Genomic DNA, 18023 nt, shown 5'->3' with positions numbered 1-18023 from the left:
TATATATAATTTTACGTTTATATATATATAGTTTTACATATATATATATAACTTTACGTTTATATATGTGTTTATAGAAACATAAATGGGCTAGCGGTGCCGATGATGGTTATGTCTTGACACAAGCATTGGAAGAGTGAGCGAAACGCCACAAGAACAAAGGATTCAAACATATCAAAGCTTGGACGGTTGCAATGAAACATGATAAGTTCTCCTATGTTCCACCGGCGAGTGGTTTTGGTACTACTCCTACTTCTACCGAGCCTACTACTCCTACGACCGGCACTCCTCGCACCGAAGATACTAGCGAGAGTGAGAAAAGGGCTCGAACCGATGAGTCCTAGAGCCACTACACTCGAGTTCCCGATTTGAATGAGGACTTGATGCCTTCTTTTGCTCGAAAATCACGTAGTAAGGCCACGAGTTCGGCCACGGTTGGTGAAGGCTTGCTTGGTTCGGTTGAAGAGTATAAGGTGGCGAGTATTGCACTCAAAGAAGAGGCTCGAACGCCAAAGGAGGAGGGAAGCCAACCTCGAACGTGAAAACCTTGCGCGGGCTTTGCTACAATCCCAACTCGATTTTCAACGCCAAAAGACAATGGATCTAGACCTCCAAATCTTTTCCGCGCTTCATGAGCACTTGGACGAGCCCATGCGTAGCATACAAGTGCAACGCAAACACGACATCGCCGAAAAATACGGGTGACCAACTAATAACTTATTTTAGTTTGTTATTTATTTTCTAGTTGTATTGTTTTAGTTTGTTTTTAATTTGTATTTGTATTGTTTTAGTTTGTTTTTAATTTGTATTTGTATTGTTTTTTAAAATTAATGAAAGTTTAGGGTGTGTTTGGTAAGTTTTTCTAATTGGCAAATTGGCAAGTTTTGGTCACTACACCCACGAAATTGGCAACATTTCGGCAAGTATTGACAAAGTTTTGGCTAAGACATGTGGCTCCCTCCTATTGGCTATCTTCTTGCCAAATTTTGCCAATTTGTCAATTTCTTGGCACTACACCCTTGCTCGTTAATAACATGAAATGAAGTAAATTCCATGAATGCAAATTGGAATCAGCCTATTAGTCAAACTGTCTTAGTCTCCTAGACTCTAGTCCATTCATATTGGGCTGGGAATCTGATACCCTCACAAAATGACCCTAAGAAATTCGAAATCACAAGAATCAGATAAGTATACTTCTACCATTATTTGATCAGGTTAGCCCATTTTTACTTTGTCTCTTATTAAAAAAAAATTGGAGTTCAATTCATAACTCCTTTTTACGAGTACTATTTTTTTTATTAAATCAGTATAAGACCAAAGAAAATTTGCCATTTAATAAAACTTTAGCATTACCCAACTTAGACTACAACAACAGCAACTTGAGCAAGATACGAAGGAGGTGAACTATATAGCGTTATCTCTACCCATAGCTAACTTAGACTAAATTTCAGAAACAAATTTCTATTTTCAATTTTCAAAATATGTTTAAATTTGATGTTTTGATAGATGGGTGGTTTTATGGATGAATCGCGGGGTTAGGTGGGTGGTTTTGTCTTTTGATAGATGGCTTAAATAAATTTGATATAAATCATTTTGGATTGTTGTATGATGTTCCTACTAGCATTTTGCTAGTAAGGTTGTTTTAAAAAAAAGATATTGGTACAATTTGTGAGAATCTTAAATTCTTGTGAACTGCGTTTATCATTATATTAAGCAATTAATGCTTTATGTTTTTGTTTTTTTTTTCTTTCTAAATTATAGGGTTGATTTACTCATGTATCTAATGTCTCTCACCAATAAAGACGTCTATCACATAACATACACAATTTATCAAAAATATAATTGTAGGATTAGATTATTGGGGGGTTTCAAAAGTCATAAATTCATCTCAGGCGTGTGATTCGAGCTCCGTACACTGTCTAATTGGATGTCACTGTGTGTCTCTAGTGCTAACTATTAACTTGTTGTAAAAAAAAAATCTTTGTGAAAAAAATTAAAAATTTTGTCCCCTAACTCATAAACTAAATAAACTACTACTTGTTCGTCAATTATTTACATTAATACTCGTCGTTACCATGCGCCAAAACTACTACTATCGGCGTCACACTACAGTTATCACTATTACGGTTGTATTCGGTCAAACTAAATAAAGTACTACATATTTTTTTCAATTTTGCATACAAATATAATTGCTAATTATTTATTTTTTATTTAATAAATAAAGACATTTTTTTACACTATTAAAGTTTTAATCATTTACCTTAAAAAAGAAAAAAAACCAAAAAAAAAACCACTAATAGCGCAGTGGCATCCCTGTGTTGCAATGAAGGTTTGGGCCCTGGGAGACCAGGGTTCGAATACAAGCAATCAAAGGTTTTCCCCCAATTTAGCGTCGTGCCTTCTGTAACGGCTAAATTGGTGTGGTTTTTTCTCCCCTGTGGTTCCCTGACTTGTGGATCGGTCGTTAATGACTGCCTGACCAATTGGATGTAACGACTAGCCATCCCGTCACATGTTTAAAAAAAAAAATTAAAAGAAAATTTACTTATTCACCCCTTCCCATTTTCAAGAAAATACATATATAAGCAAACCCTTGTCTCCAAAAAGTCAAAAAACTCGCTTCCGTCTTTCTTTTTGTTTCACCCTCTACTGATTTTTTCAGAATCGATCGGAAACACATCAAAATCCACCAGTAATAAATCATGTCTGGTGGTATAGCACGTGGTCGTCTCACAGAAGAACGAAAAGCATGGCGAAAAAATCATCCTCATGTTTGTTTATTCCTTTTGCTTAACCCTAATTCTCTTTTGTTTTTTCCTTTTATTTATTAAAATTAAATATAATTCATATACATATGCGATTTTATGTATCCATTTATTTTTATTCATGTGATTTTATCTGGTTAATTTTTAGGGATTTGTTGCAAAGCCAGAAACACTTACTGATGGTACAGTGAATCTCATGGTTTGGCAGTGTACCATTCCCGGTAAAGTCGGGGTATGTTTTTCCTTTTATCTGTACTTCCATATATATAGATATAGATATAGATTACTGACTGTGTAATATTTCATACTGAGAATTTTGTTTTTTAATTAATGGGAAAAAGTATCACCAAGTATCTCAGGATCTGAAATGATCTATAGTTGATATATCATTACTCATAATTAATTCACCCCATATTCATTTTAACATTAAGGAGCAAAATCCGATAGGTGACGTTTCTTTTCGAGTGCAATAACAATGTAACACATGACTCATGCAATCACACACTTGTCAAAATAGTTGAGAACTTGACAGATCGTAAAAGGTCAAAAAAATATGAGAAATTCAAATTATTCACTGAACTCGAGGGTACCATGGTAGTCTTCTTAATTGACATACAAGTTAATTACTTGAAGTTCAGTAAGTTTAATTGATTTTTCTATTTGTTTTTGTGTTTCGTTAATCAAATGTTCCTTTTTGTCTATCGCGGGAGGTAGGTATTGGGTGACTATTGTTTCATTTGGACATTTGGTATGCATCCTTAAACCGGCATGCATCAATATTAGTATAAAGCAGTTGATAAAGAATAAAATTTTATATTGTTGATTTGAACCATCTCCAAGGTGGTCTATTGGATAACATGGTGACAACTTTACAAGAGGCCCCAGGCTTGAATCTTGCTAGATACAATCTCGGGGGTTATCAGGGGAATATGGGCTGCATACATCTGAGTAATAAAATCTCGTTTTCTCTGCGCAACTTGCATTAGGAAAAACCTTATGCGTTTGCCCGTTTTTCATTGTTGATATTGATTACCCATGTTGCTTTTTATTACGTTTTCCAATGGATGCATATATAAGAAGAAACATTTTACAAGATAGCAATAGGAAAAAAATATGCCATCACTGATGCAGAATTGAATTTGATGCATAAGGGAAACTTCATCTGTTTACCGTTTTTCTTTGTTGATTTTGATTACCCATGTAGCTTTTTACTACATGTTCCAATGGATGGGATATATATAAGAAGAAACTTTTCACAAGATAATAATAGCAAGAAAATGCCATCACTGATGCAGCATTGGATTTGATTTTTGGGACGGTCATGATCCTAGGTCATGGGCGAGTCTTCAGACATTTTGAATGTGTTAAAATGCCCGTCTACATACACAATAACGACACTACTAACTGTTGGATTTGGACGCCCTAACACGGCAATTGGTTTTTTCCTTCTTTTCTGGTTATAGTTTTTGAGACCTCACTGGTGGGTTACATCTGCTCTATATTTATGATTGGTTAACCTTTTTTAGCTAAGCACCTACCTAAATAGATGAAAATATTAGCTGGCAACCTAGACTCGGCCAGTTTTGACCGCATCCCTTCTAACCCATTTTCGAACCTGCATTTTCATTCAGGCAACAAGCAAAACCCCATCGACCCATTATGACCTGAAAGCATTGTTGAAACTGACTCAATCCTCCTATTTTTATCATCTCTAAAATCCTGGATTCACTACTATTCTAAGGAATGTGGAATATGTTTCTTTTTGGGCATTTGTTCTAAATCTGTAATTCTTTTTAGAAGACCTTTATAAATGTTCAGCTGTTTTGGTGAATTTAGTTGGTCTGATTTTGTAAACTTTTCTCTATACATGACTATTGCAGACTGATTGGGAAGGTGGGTATTACCCTCTCACCCTTAATTTCACCGAAGATTATCCAAGCAAGCCTCCAAAGTGCAAGTTCCCCCAAGGGTTCTTTCATCCCAATGTTTACCCATCTGGGACTGTTTGCCTATCAATTCTTAATGAAGACAGTGTATGAATTCCCTATCCTTACTAAGAATCTAAGGCATCAGCATAATGTTGAGATTTTTGAGTTTGTTTTAGTACAAGTAATATCTAATAACATCTGTTATCTGTAGGGCTGGAGACCCGCTATAACGGTCAAGCAAATTTTAGTGGGCATCCAGGATTTATTGGACTCTCCGAACCCTGCTGATCCTGCTCAAACTGAGGGATATCATCTCTTTATTCAGGTAATCAATGTGTTATTTATCTTGCTAGAAGTTACATTTTCATTCCTAATCTGATTTGTGCAAAAACTAATGTGCAGGATACTGTGGAGTACAAGAAAAGAGTTCGTCAGCAAGCAAAGCAATATCCCCCTCTCGTCTAGATGCCAATTTGTGGCTACCCAGTATCATGTATTCCTGATTTCTTGACCATGGTTTGTTTTTTGTGGATATTTAATGTGAACTTTGATCAACTGGCCTGTTGACGATTGTTACATAGAAGGCAAAACCTTCTTTTTATTTGTTGACGGCTCTGTTTCTGCTTAAATATGATTCTGCTATCTGTGGTTCGTGCTTATTAGTTGTATGAATGAATGGATTTAAATACGAGATCTTGAGTTTCAAGTATTTGCAAGATTATTTGGAAGTTTCCTTTGTCATGCTTCAAGGATGCTTGCACTATATGTTGCCACTTGGCTGTTGGCTCGCTATTGTGAAGGTGTATACACATCTTGGTTGGAGGTTGAATGGGTGGAGCTTATCACTATTGTATTCTGTAGTTTCAACTTTCAGGTTAACAAAGGAAATGATGCCTGACATCCGTTTTACAAAAATTGCCCGAAACATCCCAAATAGGAGAAGGGCTAAACCCAACTTGTGAAAGGTCATAACTTTATACATGCAACCCAGCCAAAGCACTTACAAATCATGTTATCAATGTGAACAGGCCAAAATGGTTTGGATTGAATCTGATATGGTTTTAGGTTGGGTTTGGGTAACCAGTTTTCTAAGGTGTTTTTGGAAACCTTGCGATGCTAGTTTTCAAAATATTTAATTTTAGTTACTTTTAAATCGTTTTAATATTTATTAAAAGTTACATACATGATTTTAATAATGATCATGTATAAGCATAACGTATTACAAAAGTTTTTATTATCAAAATACAATATGTGCAGAGAACCTTTTAATTTATATACCTATACATATAGATAAAAAGATGAATTTGTATAATATATAAGTATCATTTTGATATATGATTTAGAAACCATTGTGAATAATATACCAAGTAATCTGCAAAATTAATTATATCAAACAAATTACAAATGAATACGATCTCACTTAAGTTAAATAATAAAACATGGGCGAAATAAGAAGAAAAACTGAAACAACTCTATACAAAGATTAATAACATTATAAAGAAGTAAGATATATTGATTTCTGACTACCTATATTTACGTTTAAGATTTCATGAAGATAAATACTATTTCGTCAAAAAATTCAAATTATCTAGAAAAAATTAATCATATTTAAAAAGTAAAATATTAATTGTTATTAAAATAAATATATATGAAAATATTCCCAAGTCCTAATTGTTATCAAATTTTATGACATTTCAGTTTGTAATTTTGTATCTACAAATCCCGGTTTTCATGCACTAACAATTGTATATTGCAATATCCCGAGTTAAGTTGAAAACAAGTTTTAAGTTGTTAGTATGTGACAAAGATGAAAAGACAAAAAACATTTACAGTCAATGTCTTTTATAAAGAAGTTTTGCAAATGATGAAGAAGGATATATGCTTATAGTATTTCTTTATTACACTATTTTCCTTTCTATTAGCTTAACATTCTTGACATTTGAATTGAACATTTAGTTTTTACTTATATTTTTTAACTTTGAACTTTCAAACTTTTATGAGTTACATATATGAACATCTAATATTGATAATACCCTAAATCTAGTACTATATTATAAAGCAGATTTCCCTTATATTTTCAATATTGAACTTGGAATTTTCAATATTGATTTTAAGTATTTTCCCAAAATGTCCCTTCTATCTATTCTATATTTACCTAAAATAACTATAATACCCTTTCTCTCTCTCCTCAAATCTCGACCAATCATCTTTTTTCTCTCTCCTCCATAAATCATTTATTCCTCCAATTCATTCAAAATCTTTTATCTCAAAAACCGTACATCGATAAATTATAAAAATTGTATGGGTGTTCTTAAATTTCATGCTCTTTCATTAGAGATGTCATTCGATATACTTTCGACAAATTTTTAAACCCGAGAGCGGAGCCCGTACGACGAAGGCATTTGACCATCTCACCGCCGCAACGTGCGGGTACTTGCTCTCGTATATATATATATATATATATATATGTATGTATAGTAAACCTTAAAAAAACAGAGATGGGGATAGAAAAATATCAAAAAGTTTTTGAGTATGGAGAAATATTTTTATTAGAGAAAAAGAACAGATGGCATTCATATTGATGCAGTGATTTTCAGGTTAAACCCCAAAGAAACACATGGCAAGCATTAAAATAAGAAAAGAAAAATTAAGGAGGAACTCGAACCTACGATCAACCACATAAAAACAAACTCAAGACCACCCCAACCAAAACCAACATAAGCACGGGCATTAATAAGATTACAATATATATACAATACAATATGGATGTATGTATTAAAAAAGTGCAGGTAATTAAAAAAAAAAAGAAAAAATCCATAAAAAAGTAAGTATTTTACACGAATTTCTTATTAAAGGGAACCTATTTTGTTTCCGTCTATTTAAAGGATCTCATTTCTAAAAATTTCGCAATAAAGGGAACATTGTTAGTTTTTAACGTTAGACCTCCGTTAACTGCCAACATAGCATGCCACGTCATAAAAATGTCTACGTGGACTACTGAGTTGACGTGTACACATCATCATCATCCTCATAAGTTTTTCTCCAACGACTTTTCCCGCTACACCATGTTTCCCATCCACTTTTCCGATAAAACCATTTTTTCTCCAACCATTTTCCCATCATCATCTTCTTCGACCTCCATTGTTCTTTCCAAATTTTTCAGTGAACCATTTTCCATTTTTTGTCCAACCCAATTATATTTATTCCCACAAAATCACAGTTTGGAAAGTTTCAAACATCAATATACATATAAACATATACGAGTAAAAATGTGTATCTATTTCAATCGGTATTTCTAAACCCCTCTCACCACGGTTCGTTTTTCCAGTGGTTCGCTTTTCCGCCGGTTCGTTTTTCCGACGAGATTTGTGGAATGTACAATTGGCAAGGGTTTGTAAGCGACTCAAAGGTGAATTGATTACAACCAGTTTCGTGTTTTTAAACTTTAACAAACGCAAGAGAATCACAAAAATACTTTTTCCGGCGAGTTTGTTAGGTTTACCGGCAAAGGCTAGATCGAGGTTTTCTTTTAGTCAGGGTTTGTACGGATATAGATTCTGAGCATTTGGGTACCAATCTCGAGTTTTAACTCAACGAATCGGGGTAGAAATTCTTTCCGGCTGACAATGGTCCGGAACAGTAGAAGTAAATAGAAAGGAAGTCGCCGGAATCAGTGAGAGAGAAAGAGAGAGTAATAGTGTCGATGGAGAGAGAGGGGGGGAGTCCGGCGGTGGGGGTGGTGGCCGGAATCTAGATTAGGGAGAACCGGAGAGGGTGTGTCGAGAAAGAGAAAGAAGACTAATAATATGTACTAGTATATATATATATATATATATAGGGAAACACTCTGGTGAGAACACTTTTAAAATAAGAACGGTGAAAACACTTAAAAACATCATTTTGATCCATTAAAAGTCCATAAAACTAACATTGTCCTTAACTAATTATCATTATTTAAGTGTTTAGCAACACATTGATCCGTCAAAATCAAAAAATTCAAGTTTTTCGTTGGATGCATCATTTTGATGAATATGCATCCAAGATGGATGCACATAACCAAAAACATGATTTTCCCGATTTTGATAGGCCAATATGTTGTTAAACACTTAAATAATGATAATTAGTTATACACTATGTTAGTTTTATGGACTTTTGATGCATAAAAATGTAGTTTTTAAGTGTTCTTGCCGGTTCTTATTTTAAGACTGTTCTTATTTGATTGTCCCCATATATATATATATATAAAATTTAGTCCACATGTGCTTTTTCTAACGACGTGGCTAACTGACCTGGAAGTTAACGGATGTTTGACGTTAAAAATTAACGATATTATATTTATTGTGAAACTTTTAGAGATGAAATCCTTTAAATAGACGAAAACAAAATAGGTTTCCTTTAATAGAAAATTAGTGTAAAAAGGTTAACTTTTTATAGATTTTTCTCTAAAAAAAAATCATTTTCTCCATATTCAAAACTAAGAGGACTTTGCAAAATATACGCCGTACCGATTAAGTAAAGGGTGAATGATGACAATTGCTTATTAACAAACCGAGATAACATAGTAAGCTAGAATTAAAAAAAGAACATACAAAATTGAAAATATAATTTTAACTAATACTCAACACACAAAGAGGTTTATAAAATTTTAATCCTTTTTAAATGAAAATTTTATAGCAATATTTGGATGAAGCAATATTGGATTCGAATTAATACACAAAGTAACACCTATCAGCCCCAGGGACTTGCGAGGACATGTAATGTAATGCATAAATAAGTCATTCAAACACACGTGGAGGACATATAATGTAATGCATAAATAAGTCATTCAAACACTTGTGGCAAGTTAACAGATTCATGACGATAACACATAGATGGTTTTGTTTTGCAAATAAACATTAGCTATTCAACAAGCAGGAACACGGAAACAATTATGCAACAGACATGCATCAAAGGGCTTCCAACTTCACCTATTCATTCTCTCCAAGCTTCATTTGTGGCTTGAGACTCCAAGCGTTTGGATTGTGCTGAACTCTCTTCTCAGTGAAAGGGAGAGTCTTTTTTGTTGGGTACTGTTTGATTCCATGTGGTTGAACAGTTTCATCATTTGCAGTGCTTTTATTCTTCTTTTTTTTTTTTTTTGAACGGCAGTGCTTTTATTTTTCTCATTGTTACATTGGTCCAACTTTTTAAAACTTTGGATTCCAGGGGCTTTAACATTGACACTCTCCTTGTGCGACAGTTCCAGCTGCTGTTTAACATCAACATTCTCTTGGGCAGTGCTTTTATTCTTATTGTGGCATTGCTCCAACTTTTTAGAACTTTGGATTCCGGGCGCTTCAACATTAACACTCTCCTTGTGAGACCAGTTCCAACGGTTGTTTAATAACATCAACATTCTCTTCGACATCTTTCTGATGTTTCTCCTCAAGGTAAAGGAGATCCCTTTTTAGTATAGAATTGGATATGACATCAAAAATAGAATTTGGATCTTTAACGTCTATTATGTGGCTGTTTCCATCATTATTGGCATGAACAATGAAGATACCAAGCTCCTTCCTCCCATACTTGAACTCACCAAACTCTAATTGCAAGCCCCTGCGGCCCGTTATCTTAGATAGGTCCAATACAAAGAAGTTGACAATATTTACGGCTACACCATGCTCTTTTAATAAATCCCCATAGCGGCTCACTATAGTAGCAACTATACGTATAGGACTAGCAGCCAAAAAAAATATGTACAATACATGTATATCCAAAATAAATAACTTGTGCAGATAAAAATGAGGATAGAAAATCTTTTATGAGTAAAAAAGAATTTTTTAAAAATTTATTACAGTAATTATAAATTGTATGTACAATACAAGTATATCCAAAAAACATATAGTTTGTGCAGATAAAAATGATAGAAACTCTTTTATGAGTAGAAAAAAAAAATCTAAATTATTATCAGAGATTGTCCTTTTATTTCTATTTACGTGGAAGCAATTTTCAATTAAAGTATTCACACAAGTTCATATAGTTAATCGGTGCGGTCCAAAAGAGGTGTGTTAAAGCCTTTTTTTGAAATTAAATAAAAAATTAGCCCAAAGTCAAAAGAAACACTAGCATTAAAACTAATGTTTCAAATATCGACACTTTTAAGGTTAGACTTTCTATTAAGGAGTATAAAGTATTAATTATCAAATATCGCTATGATGGCCATATTTCAGTATAAGACTTAACATAGTATTACATACCTTGCAACAAAGAAAAGCAACCTGTTATTCATGTTCGGGGGCCTGTTCAAAAGAAAACCTGCTGCCGTCATAAGCGCAGAATCAAAATCCGCATGGCTGCTACAACGTATAGCTGAGAAACAAGCACAGACCCGTCAGGCACGGTGGTCGATGGCTGCTCAAACCCCCAAAAAAAAACCGGGGGGGGGGGGTGTAAATAGCAATCCTTCGCCAGGGCACTAGCTGTGAATTGCCTAGGTAGGTAGAAATAGCAAAAAACGATATACATGACACGCAACATATACTAGAAAAAACTAATGTGTTTTTATGGTTGAAATATTAATTGATGTTGGACTGTAACACATTATTAAAAAAGTATATAAATTAGTGAACCGAAGGCAGTATATATAGAAAGAAGCCAACTACGTACCTCTAAGGCATTCTCGGACTTGTTTGATATCATTAGTGGGAGCAAGCAGAAATCCAAACCGGTCTGAACTCATTCCGAGTAAGCCCACCAAATGGTCTGGGTTAACCTGTAATTAATTAAGAAAACAACTATTACTTCATAATTCATATACAATAATAGTAATAATACTATATGAGATGTAGGCAGTATGGGTGTTCAAAACCGGATATCCGAAATTCGGATATCCGAAAATTCGGATAGTGGATTTACCCATCCGAAATCCGAATCATTTCGGATTTGGATACCGGATTATACGAACGAAAACCGGATCCGAATGACTCTTTTGTTTTCTAAGAAATCTTAAAATACAACTCCAATCCAAAAAAAAGCACATTCTCTATGCTAACCACGATATGTTTTGTCCCATATATTTTTTCCAACACCAATTTTTGTGTTGCTCCTATTGTATGACTCATGTTGTACACTAATTAAGTTTCTATCAATTAATAAGTACTCTTATTGTAACATTTGAGTAGTATTGACGCTATGAATCTATGAAGTTGTAAACAAGACCAATCTTTTAGAATTTGTGTAATATGTGTAAGGAAGGGGATTCCCTCAAGTTAACTCTAACATGACTAATCATGTTAGAGTGATTTTGGCCTTTGGATGAAAATCAAAGACCAAGATTCAAAGATGATATTTGAATCTTGGCCATTGATTTTCATTTAATGGTCAAGATCTCACCAACTTGACAATCAACTTGAGGGAATCCCCTCCCTGCACGCTATGTGTAAACGTCTATTCTTTTAGTTTTCATTATCACTTTTGAATATTCCGGTAGACATAAATCCTTGTATCAAAAACTATAATTATTAGTTAAATTCATTAAAACTTAATTGCTGCTAACATTTAACTATTCGCTTTTCACAATCATCCCGTTTACGTGATTGAATGTACAAGAAATGTTTTAAAAGAGTTGTTGCCACCGTAATATAATTGTCAAGTTGTCATCTCTTTATTTCCGATAAAATAAAAGAGTGTTTTTAATTATTTAAAATAATGATTATTTAAAATATATATATATATATATATATATTAAGGTACAACCTTGAAAGTTATCAAAAATATTATGCATATGGTTAAGTAGTTAACCACTAGATCATCTCGATAGAAAGAAAAGTAATGAAATATTTAATGTTGTCTTTCACGAATTTTGGGCTCAAATAACTCCACGATGTATATGAGAGGTTAAGATGTAGACAGTCTTACATCTACCTAGATAGAGAAGCTGCTTAAAGATTCTATTTAAGTGATAGGAAATAACCCCGGTGGCCTGGTCTTTATACGGGATAAAGATTGAACCACTGACCTTTCTTTCTATCAAAACCAGGCCACAAACGAAAGACAATCCATAAAATAGGGACCAATTATGTAAAATATCACAACTATCAGTAAGAATGCAAAGATGGGGGGGCAGTTTCAATTGGCATCCGATCAGAATCAAAACCAAACAATAACCTTCATTCCCTTTTCAATTCTCTGTTATACTAATCCAAACCCAAATTCACTTCTCAAAATCATCAATCAACCCCCATTTTAATAAAAATCAATACTTTCTTGAATTAATGGTTACTGATAGCTCTCCTAATTTTGATGATGGGACTGACATTTTCTCACCAATGGTATGTATACTGATTGATTGATTCATCAACCCTTTTGATATTTATACAATCTTTAATTTACATTGTTGAGTTTTGTTATACAAAGGTGCAAACTTTATGATCGGTTTGTTGTAAATTTATGTGGGTGTGTTCGATTTTTGATTATTGTATTACAAGTTTGATGCTTTTTGTAAATGTGAAATTGGGTTTTTGCTTGTTTGTAATTTGGTATTAATTTGAGTGTGCTGTGAGTGTTTTTATCTGAATTTAAGTTTATATTTTTTTGGGGATAATTGTAAATTAGGCTAAAATTGGTGATTAGTGTGATTATACAGTATATGTTTTTGATCAATTAATGTTTTTATAATAATTGTTGAAATAAGAAATGCTTAATTTTGTGAAATGGGTTTTAATGAACTTTTAGAGCTGTTTGTTAGCTCAAGGGGTTTTTTGGTATTGTTTTTTGTTGATTATATATTGAGTTTTATGTATTATTTTCTGGAATAGATGCCGAGTGAAAATGATTCCCTGATGGGGAAGAGAAAAGAAATGGAGGTTGTAGAACTTGAAGGAAGCAGGAGGAAGAAAAAGAAGAAGCAAAATGGGACACCTCGTCCGGCTTGCTCTTGGGTACATTTTAGGTAATAAATGTGTACTGCTTTTTGGTACTTAATCATGCTGAAGTTTTAAATATCTGTTACTGACGTATCTCATTGTGAATGATGTTCTAGCCGGGAATTTATTAAGGAATACAGCGCTTCCCATTCCGAATCATCTGGTCTGAAAGTTGTAAGTGTGATGGCCTGGATTTAAGTTTTGATGATCCAATTTTGTCTCGTGTAAAAATGCTAACTGAGCTGATTGGATACTCTTTTTAGGCGACAAAAGCAGCTTCAGATGCTTGGAAAGTAATGACTCTTAAAGCAAAAGCAAAATACACAAAACGAGCCCGTGAAGTTTGGGATGACTACTTGAGCTCTGCTCCTGCCCGTGAACCTAAACCTAGAAAGCAGGTGATAAAATGGCAGTTCTCTTTAATTATTTGTTGGTTTCCTTTTATATTTTACTTAATGGGCATTGGCGCATTGCTATGCAGGCCAACCTAGTCACCAGGTGTTCTCCTGGTCGTTTAGTCAACGTGTTAAAACACGTCACACCTGAACATGAAAGAAGCATCAACATGATTTATAAGTTATGTAAACATGGCATCTAGAAAAAAGTATCTACTGATTGGTTTAAGTGGAATTCTGCAGCTTAGTAAATGACACTAAGTATCCTATACATAGTTGGTCATCCCTTATGAGAACTCCAATGCTTGGCTTACTTGATTATTATGTTGTTAATCTTGTATATATAATTAATATATGTATGCTTATGTTAGCTTTCTTTGAAAAATGAAAATGTTAGATGATTGAAGCTTTTTGAATTACTGTTGCATTTGTGAACAACCGAGGAAGTTGAGAGAAGGATAGGAAGGAATGGAGCTTATAACTTACGAGTATGTTTTTTGGAGTACTAGCAGCTAATGGGAACATGATTTTGCTATGTCTAAACATGGTTAAAATGAGTATATTTGATGTTTCACTTATAGGTCCCAACAACAAAGATGGTGGTAGAAGTTTAAACGACCTTGCAATAAAGATTATAATGTTAAGTTTCTGACCGGATATATAACATAGTTCAAGTTGATAGCAACTGCTATAATTTCCTTGCACGAGATACAAATTGTCGTCTAATTACAAAACATCATTATGATGTCTGTATATGTATACAACATAGTATTACTCTTTGCTATCCACATTGCTTCCTAATGTACTGATTTGTTTATATGTTGGGGTCAATTTTCTTTTTTTCAGATTGTTGTTCGAGCCAATAGTCAGGTTGCTACGATCAAAGCAACAGTTGTTTTGAGATGTTGGCCATCCGCTTCCGCGCAAAGCGCGGGCTACATTTCTAGTTCATATTAAATTAGGAAGGTTTAGTATTTCTTTTCTATTACGAGTAGATAAAATACCATAAACATAAAGATGCCAAAAAAAAAAAAAAAGATTTAAAGAAACAAACCGCATGTGACCAATTACTTTCTAATTCATATGAGTATATTTCATATTTAGATGTCTTCTCTCCTGCATTCATTCTAAGCCCCATCATTTTCGTATGATGATAATAGTATGATAAGGTTAATAGATTTGCCATCCATTCTTTCTGAGATGAAAGCGAATCTTTCATCTATATAAAAAAAAAATTGTTTTCCAGCCATGATAAGAGAGCAGTGAAGATCCGGAATCTTCGTCGGAAAACCTCGCCGGAATACCGCCGGCCACGAAACCAACTTCATCACCTTCACCATTTGTACCCTATTCTCATTCCACCATCTATTATCTCTAAAAACTAACAAAGCAACACAACCATCACCACAGTGCCGCCACCTCCAAACTCAAGACCCATAACTTTCACTTTATTATTTTTGGAACTAAACAAAACCCACCAACAAAACCCTTTCATTTCATATCTATACTTTTCCACATATATAAAATTCAGATGTAGATTAGCTATGATTTTCTGGCTGATGGCGGCTACGCTTGTGGCTGGAATTCACCTCCACTGTAACTACTGGTGGTGGTCGTACTATTGTGGAGACTCTTTTTCTTCATATATATTCCTTTTTTATATCTTGAATCATTTTAGAGAAACAAAAAATATCTATACTGGAAAAAAGAACTAAAGGTTTAGCTATGAATTGATAATATACAGTGGATCTGAAGTTGACAAATGATTTTGAATTTGAGTTTGATTTTGTGATTAATATTTAGATGTGTGTTTGTTTGTAGATGTGGTGCTTGTGTGTTGGCTGTATATTAAATTCTAGGTTTGAAGGTAATAGAAGAAAGAAAGAAAAAAAAATATCATAAGTGATCCTTTATAGATTGAAAAAGACATTAATACCCTCACGTGGGATGCACGTGAGGGAGAAAACGGAGTTCAGTTAACGGATGTTAAACTAAAGGACTGGATCAGAACCTTATCCACCTATAAAGGATCACCCGTGTCATTTTAAAACCATAAGGACGAAACGTGATCATTTGGTTAAACCACAGGGACGATCCGTGAAATTAACTCTTAAGAAAATATTAGGCAATAGGCAAAAGTGGTTTTGCAGAACGGTATGTAAGTTTGATGGATGGTTTGTGTAACACCCCAAAGTTTTTAAGGTAAAGAAATTAACCTCTTTTATTAGTTTTGACATTAAATTAATTTCCTAGTATTTTACTTTTGGATATGGGGTTAGTTTAGTTAGAACTTTAGCGGATGGCGGGTAAATTATACCCACAAAATAGAAAGAGGCGTGGCATTCATAGGAAGTGCCAGTCACCCTCCTTGTGTTGACTCATAATTCCACCAATTCTTTCTTTAAACTTCTTCAAGCTTCCTCCTACCTTTTTCTATTTTTCTTCCAAAATCAAAATAATTCCTCTCTAGTTCAAGAAAGATAACATCAATAATAATCATCACCAACAATCTTTATCAAGCAAAATTGAAAGTTAGGGTTTGAGGTGTGAGTGGTGGTGGCCGAAAATTTAAAAGGAAAAGATGGGAGGAAGAATTTTCAATCTAAAGTCTTGAATTAACTCATTGTTTGTTTGAGGTATTGATTCCGTAACCTAGTATTATCTTCTCTCTTGAAATTAGGGTTCTTGGAGTAACCCAAAATTGGGGATTTTGCTAGAAATGGATTTATGTATAATTTTCCCTAAATTCTTAGATAACCTAGTTTGTCATTGAGTTGTATGATAAGTTTGGTTAAGAATCTGATATGTTCACTTGATAATTTTGATTTATGAGAAAAGTTGACTTTACTAGTTATTGAAATAATGATGAAAGTGGTAGTTTGAGCTACCTAGTGAAATTGTTGAAAGTGAAAGTAACTCAATGATAAATGGGTTGGGTTTGATTAGAAAAGGTTAGTGATTGATAAGTATGACTAGGTTGAGCTAGTCAAGTTGTGAATGAAAGCTTATGCATTTTATGTTATGATCATAGGTTGAAGCTTGTTTTGTGCATTATCATTTTATCGAGTTGTTGTTCAAGTAGCGGAGGAGGTGAGTATATTTGCATATCTTTATGTATACGTTGGGTCAATTACCATATGATGTTGAGCTGTGTCAATATGTGGTAATTGATCTGGTGTTAAGCCCATGTGGGGCATAGTGTTTATGAGGCTTAAGAACCTCCGGGACCTAAGAATCCCGATAGTTGATTTAGTGGGGCCTAAGAACCCCTTTTGTGATGAGGCCTAAGAACCTCCGGGACCTAAGAATCCCGATAGTTGATATTGATTATGCTTATTTAGCTTATATGGATCCATGTATAACGTTAGAGCGCAAAGGCGAGCATGTAGGTGTGACACGACGTTGTCATAGGTTACATGTAATAGTCCTTTGCGCGTTGCTCTCCTTCATGTTCATAAATGTATGCAAGTATATTCACTAAGCTTTTGCTTATCATTTTAGTTGTTTCATTTTCTTATAGGCGGTTCCGGAAGAAGGAACTGAGTTGATTGTTTAGAGTTTGAAGCTAAAGACTTTTGGAAGATTTGAAGGTAGATGGGTACATTGTGTAGATAATTAGAAGTCCCACCTCATCTATGGCTCTTGGTATTGATTTGGTCATTTTGAAAAATATTTTGTTTCAATTGGTTTGAACAAAAATTTCAATTGTAAAGGGCTCATGGTTGAGTCATAAGCTTTTAAAGGTTATCATGATCATTTTGGTTGATTACCCATGTTTGACATTTGACCCATTTGATGGGAAATGAAGTTTGAATGATTTTTACATGTTAGAATTGGACGTAACAATGTTTTATAAGATTTTGAAGTCTTAACTATGGGTTGAAAGGTTTGGATTTGGGTTGAAAGCTTTGCAAGTTGAGTTTAGTGTCAAAGTGATGTTTTTGCAGGTCTGGATCAGAAATTTTCCACTGCGGTGTAGTGGGAGTGTGTCCAACTCCACTGCGGCGCAGTGGGGGCTTTTTCTCGCCCAGG

The 18023-nt window shown here is 34.1% G+C and overlaps 3 protein-coding genes across 6 annotated transcripts; 2 read left to right on the top strand and 1 right to left on the bottom strand.

The window, feature by feature from the left end:
- The first annotated feature begins 2606 nt into the window (after window positions 1-2606).
- Window positions 2607-5322, top strand: LOC122590093 (SUMO-conjugating enzyme SCE1). The gene is made up of 5 exons (XM_043762426.1): window positions 2607-2771; window positions 2914-2997; window positions 4646-4798; window positions 4905-5018; window positions 5096-5322. Exons 1-5 carry the CDS (start codon window positions 2703-2705, stop codon window positions 5156-5158), a joined length of 483 nt encoding a protein of 160 aa, XP_043618361.1. The 5' UTR covers window positions 2607-2702; the 3' UTR covers window positions 5159-5322.
- Window positions 5323-9487: 4165 nt separating this feature from the next.
- On the bottom strand, window positions 9488-15073 carry LOC122589719. The gene is made up of 4 exons (XM_043762046.1): window positions 15046-15073; window positions 11339-11444; window positions 10930-11041; window positions 9488-10288 (listed from the first exon to the last, which is right to left on the bottom strand). Exons 2-4 carry the CDS (start codon window positions 11409-11411, stop codon window positions 10036-10038), a joined length of 438 nt encoding a protein of 145 aa, XP_043617981.1. The 5' UTR covers window positions 11412-11444; window positions 15046-15073; the 3' UTR covers window positions 9488-10035.
- On the top strand, window positions 12791-17757 carry LOC122589718. Of its 4 annotated transcripts, XR_006322319.1 has the most exons (6): window positions 12792-13002; window positions 13489-13622; window positions 13713-13770; window positions 13860-13994; window positions 14389-14479; window positions 14573-14808. XR_006322319.1 is itself a non-coding variant. In XM_043762044.1 (5 exons), exons 1-5 carry the CDS (start codon window positions 12946-12948, stop codon window positions 17545-17547), a joined length of 420 nt encoding a protein of 139 aa, XP_043617979.1. In that variant the 5' UTR covers window positions 12791-12945; the 3' UTR covers window positions 17548-17757. The 4 variants fall into 4 exon arrangements, 3 of the variants coding, with proteins under 3 accessions (XP_043617979.1, XP_043617980.1, XP_043617978.1); XM_043762044.1 differs by lacking the exons at window positions 14389-14479; window positions 14573-14808 and adding an exon at window positions 17512-17757 and having other exon boundaries at window positions 12791-13002; XM_043762045.1 differs by having other exon boundaries at window positions 14389-14808.
- Window positions 17758-18023: the final 266 nt, after the last annotated feature.

The sequence above is a fragment of the Erigeron canadensis genome, chromosome 2 (assembly GCF_010389155.1).
Source record: "Erigeron canadensis isolate Cc75 chromosome 2, C_canadensis_v1, whole genome shotgun sequence".
NCBI lineage: Eukaryota > Viridiplantae > Streptophyta > Magnoliopsida > Asterales > Asteraceae > Erigeron > Erigeron canadensis.
The sequence above is the reverse complement of the archived record's forward strand: the minus strand, read 5'-3'. Positions and strand labels throughout refer to the sequence as shown.

Excerpts from the sequence above, each read along its gene's own strand:
- LOC122590093 (XM_043762426.1), top strand. The coding sequence starts at position 2,703 with ATGTCTGGTGGTATAGCACGTGGTCGTCTCACAGAAGAACGAAAAGCA. Across the intron at positions 2,998-4,645 it reads CCATTCCCGGTAAAGTCGGG|ACTGATTGGGAAGGTGGGTA; the intron begins GTATGTTTTTCC and ends TGACTATTGCAG. Across the intron at positions 5,019-5,095 it reads GATATCATCTCTTTATTCAG|GATACTGTGGAGTACAAGAA; the intron begins GTAATCAATGTG and ends ACTAATGTGCAG.
- LOC122589719 (XM_043762046.1), bottom strand. The coding sequence starts at position 11,411 with ATGAGTTCAGACCGGTTTGGATTTCTGCTTGCTCCCACTAATGATATC. Across the intron at positions 11,042-11,338 it reads AGTCCGAGAATGCCTTAGAG|CTATACGTTGTAGCAGCCAT; the intron begins GTACGTAGTTGG and ends CTTGTTTCTCAG. Across the intron at positions 10,289-10,929 it reads TTGCTTTTCTTTGTTGCAAG|GGGCTTGCAATTAGAGTTTG; the intron begins GTATGTAATACT and ends AACGGGCCGCAG.
- LOC122589718 (XM_043762043.1), top strand. The coding sequence starts at position 12,946 with ATGGTTACTGATAGCTCTCCTAATTTTGATGATGGGACTGACATTTTC. Across the intron at positions 13,771-13,859 it reads AATCATCTGGTCTGAAAGTT|GCGACAAAAGCAGCTTCAGA; the intron begins GTAAGTGTGATG and ends TACTCTTTTTAG. Across the intron at positions 13,995-14,077 it reads AACCTAAACCTAGAAAGCAG|GCCAACCTAGTCACCAGGTG; the intron begins GTGATAAAATGG and ends ATTGCTATGCAG.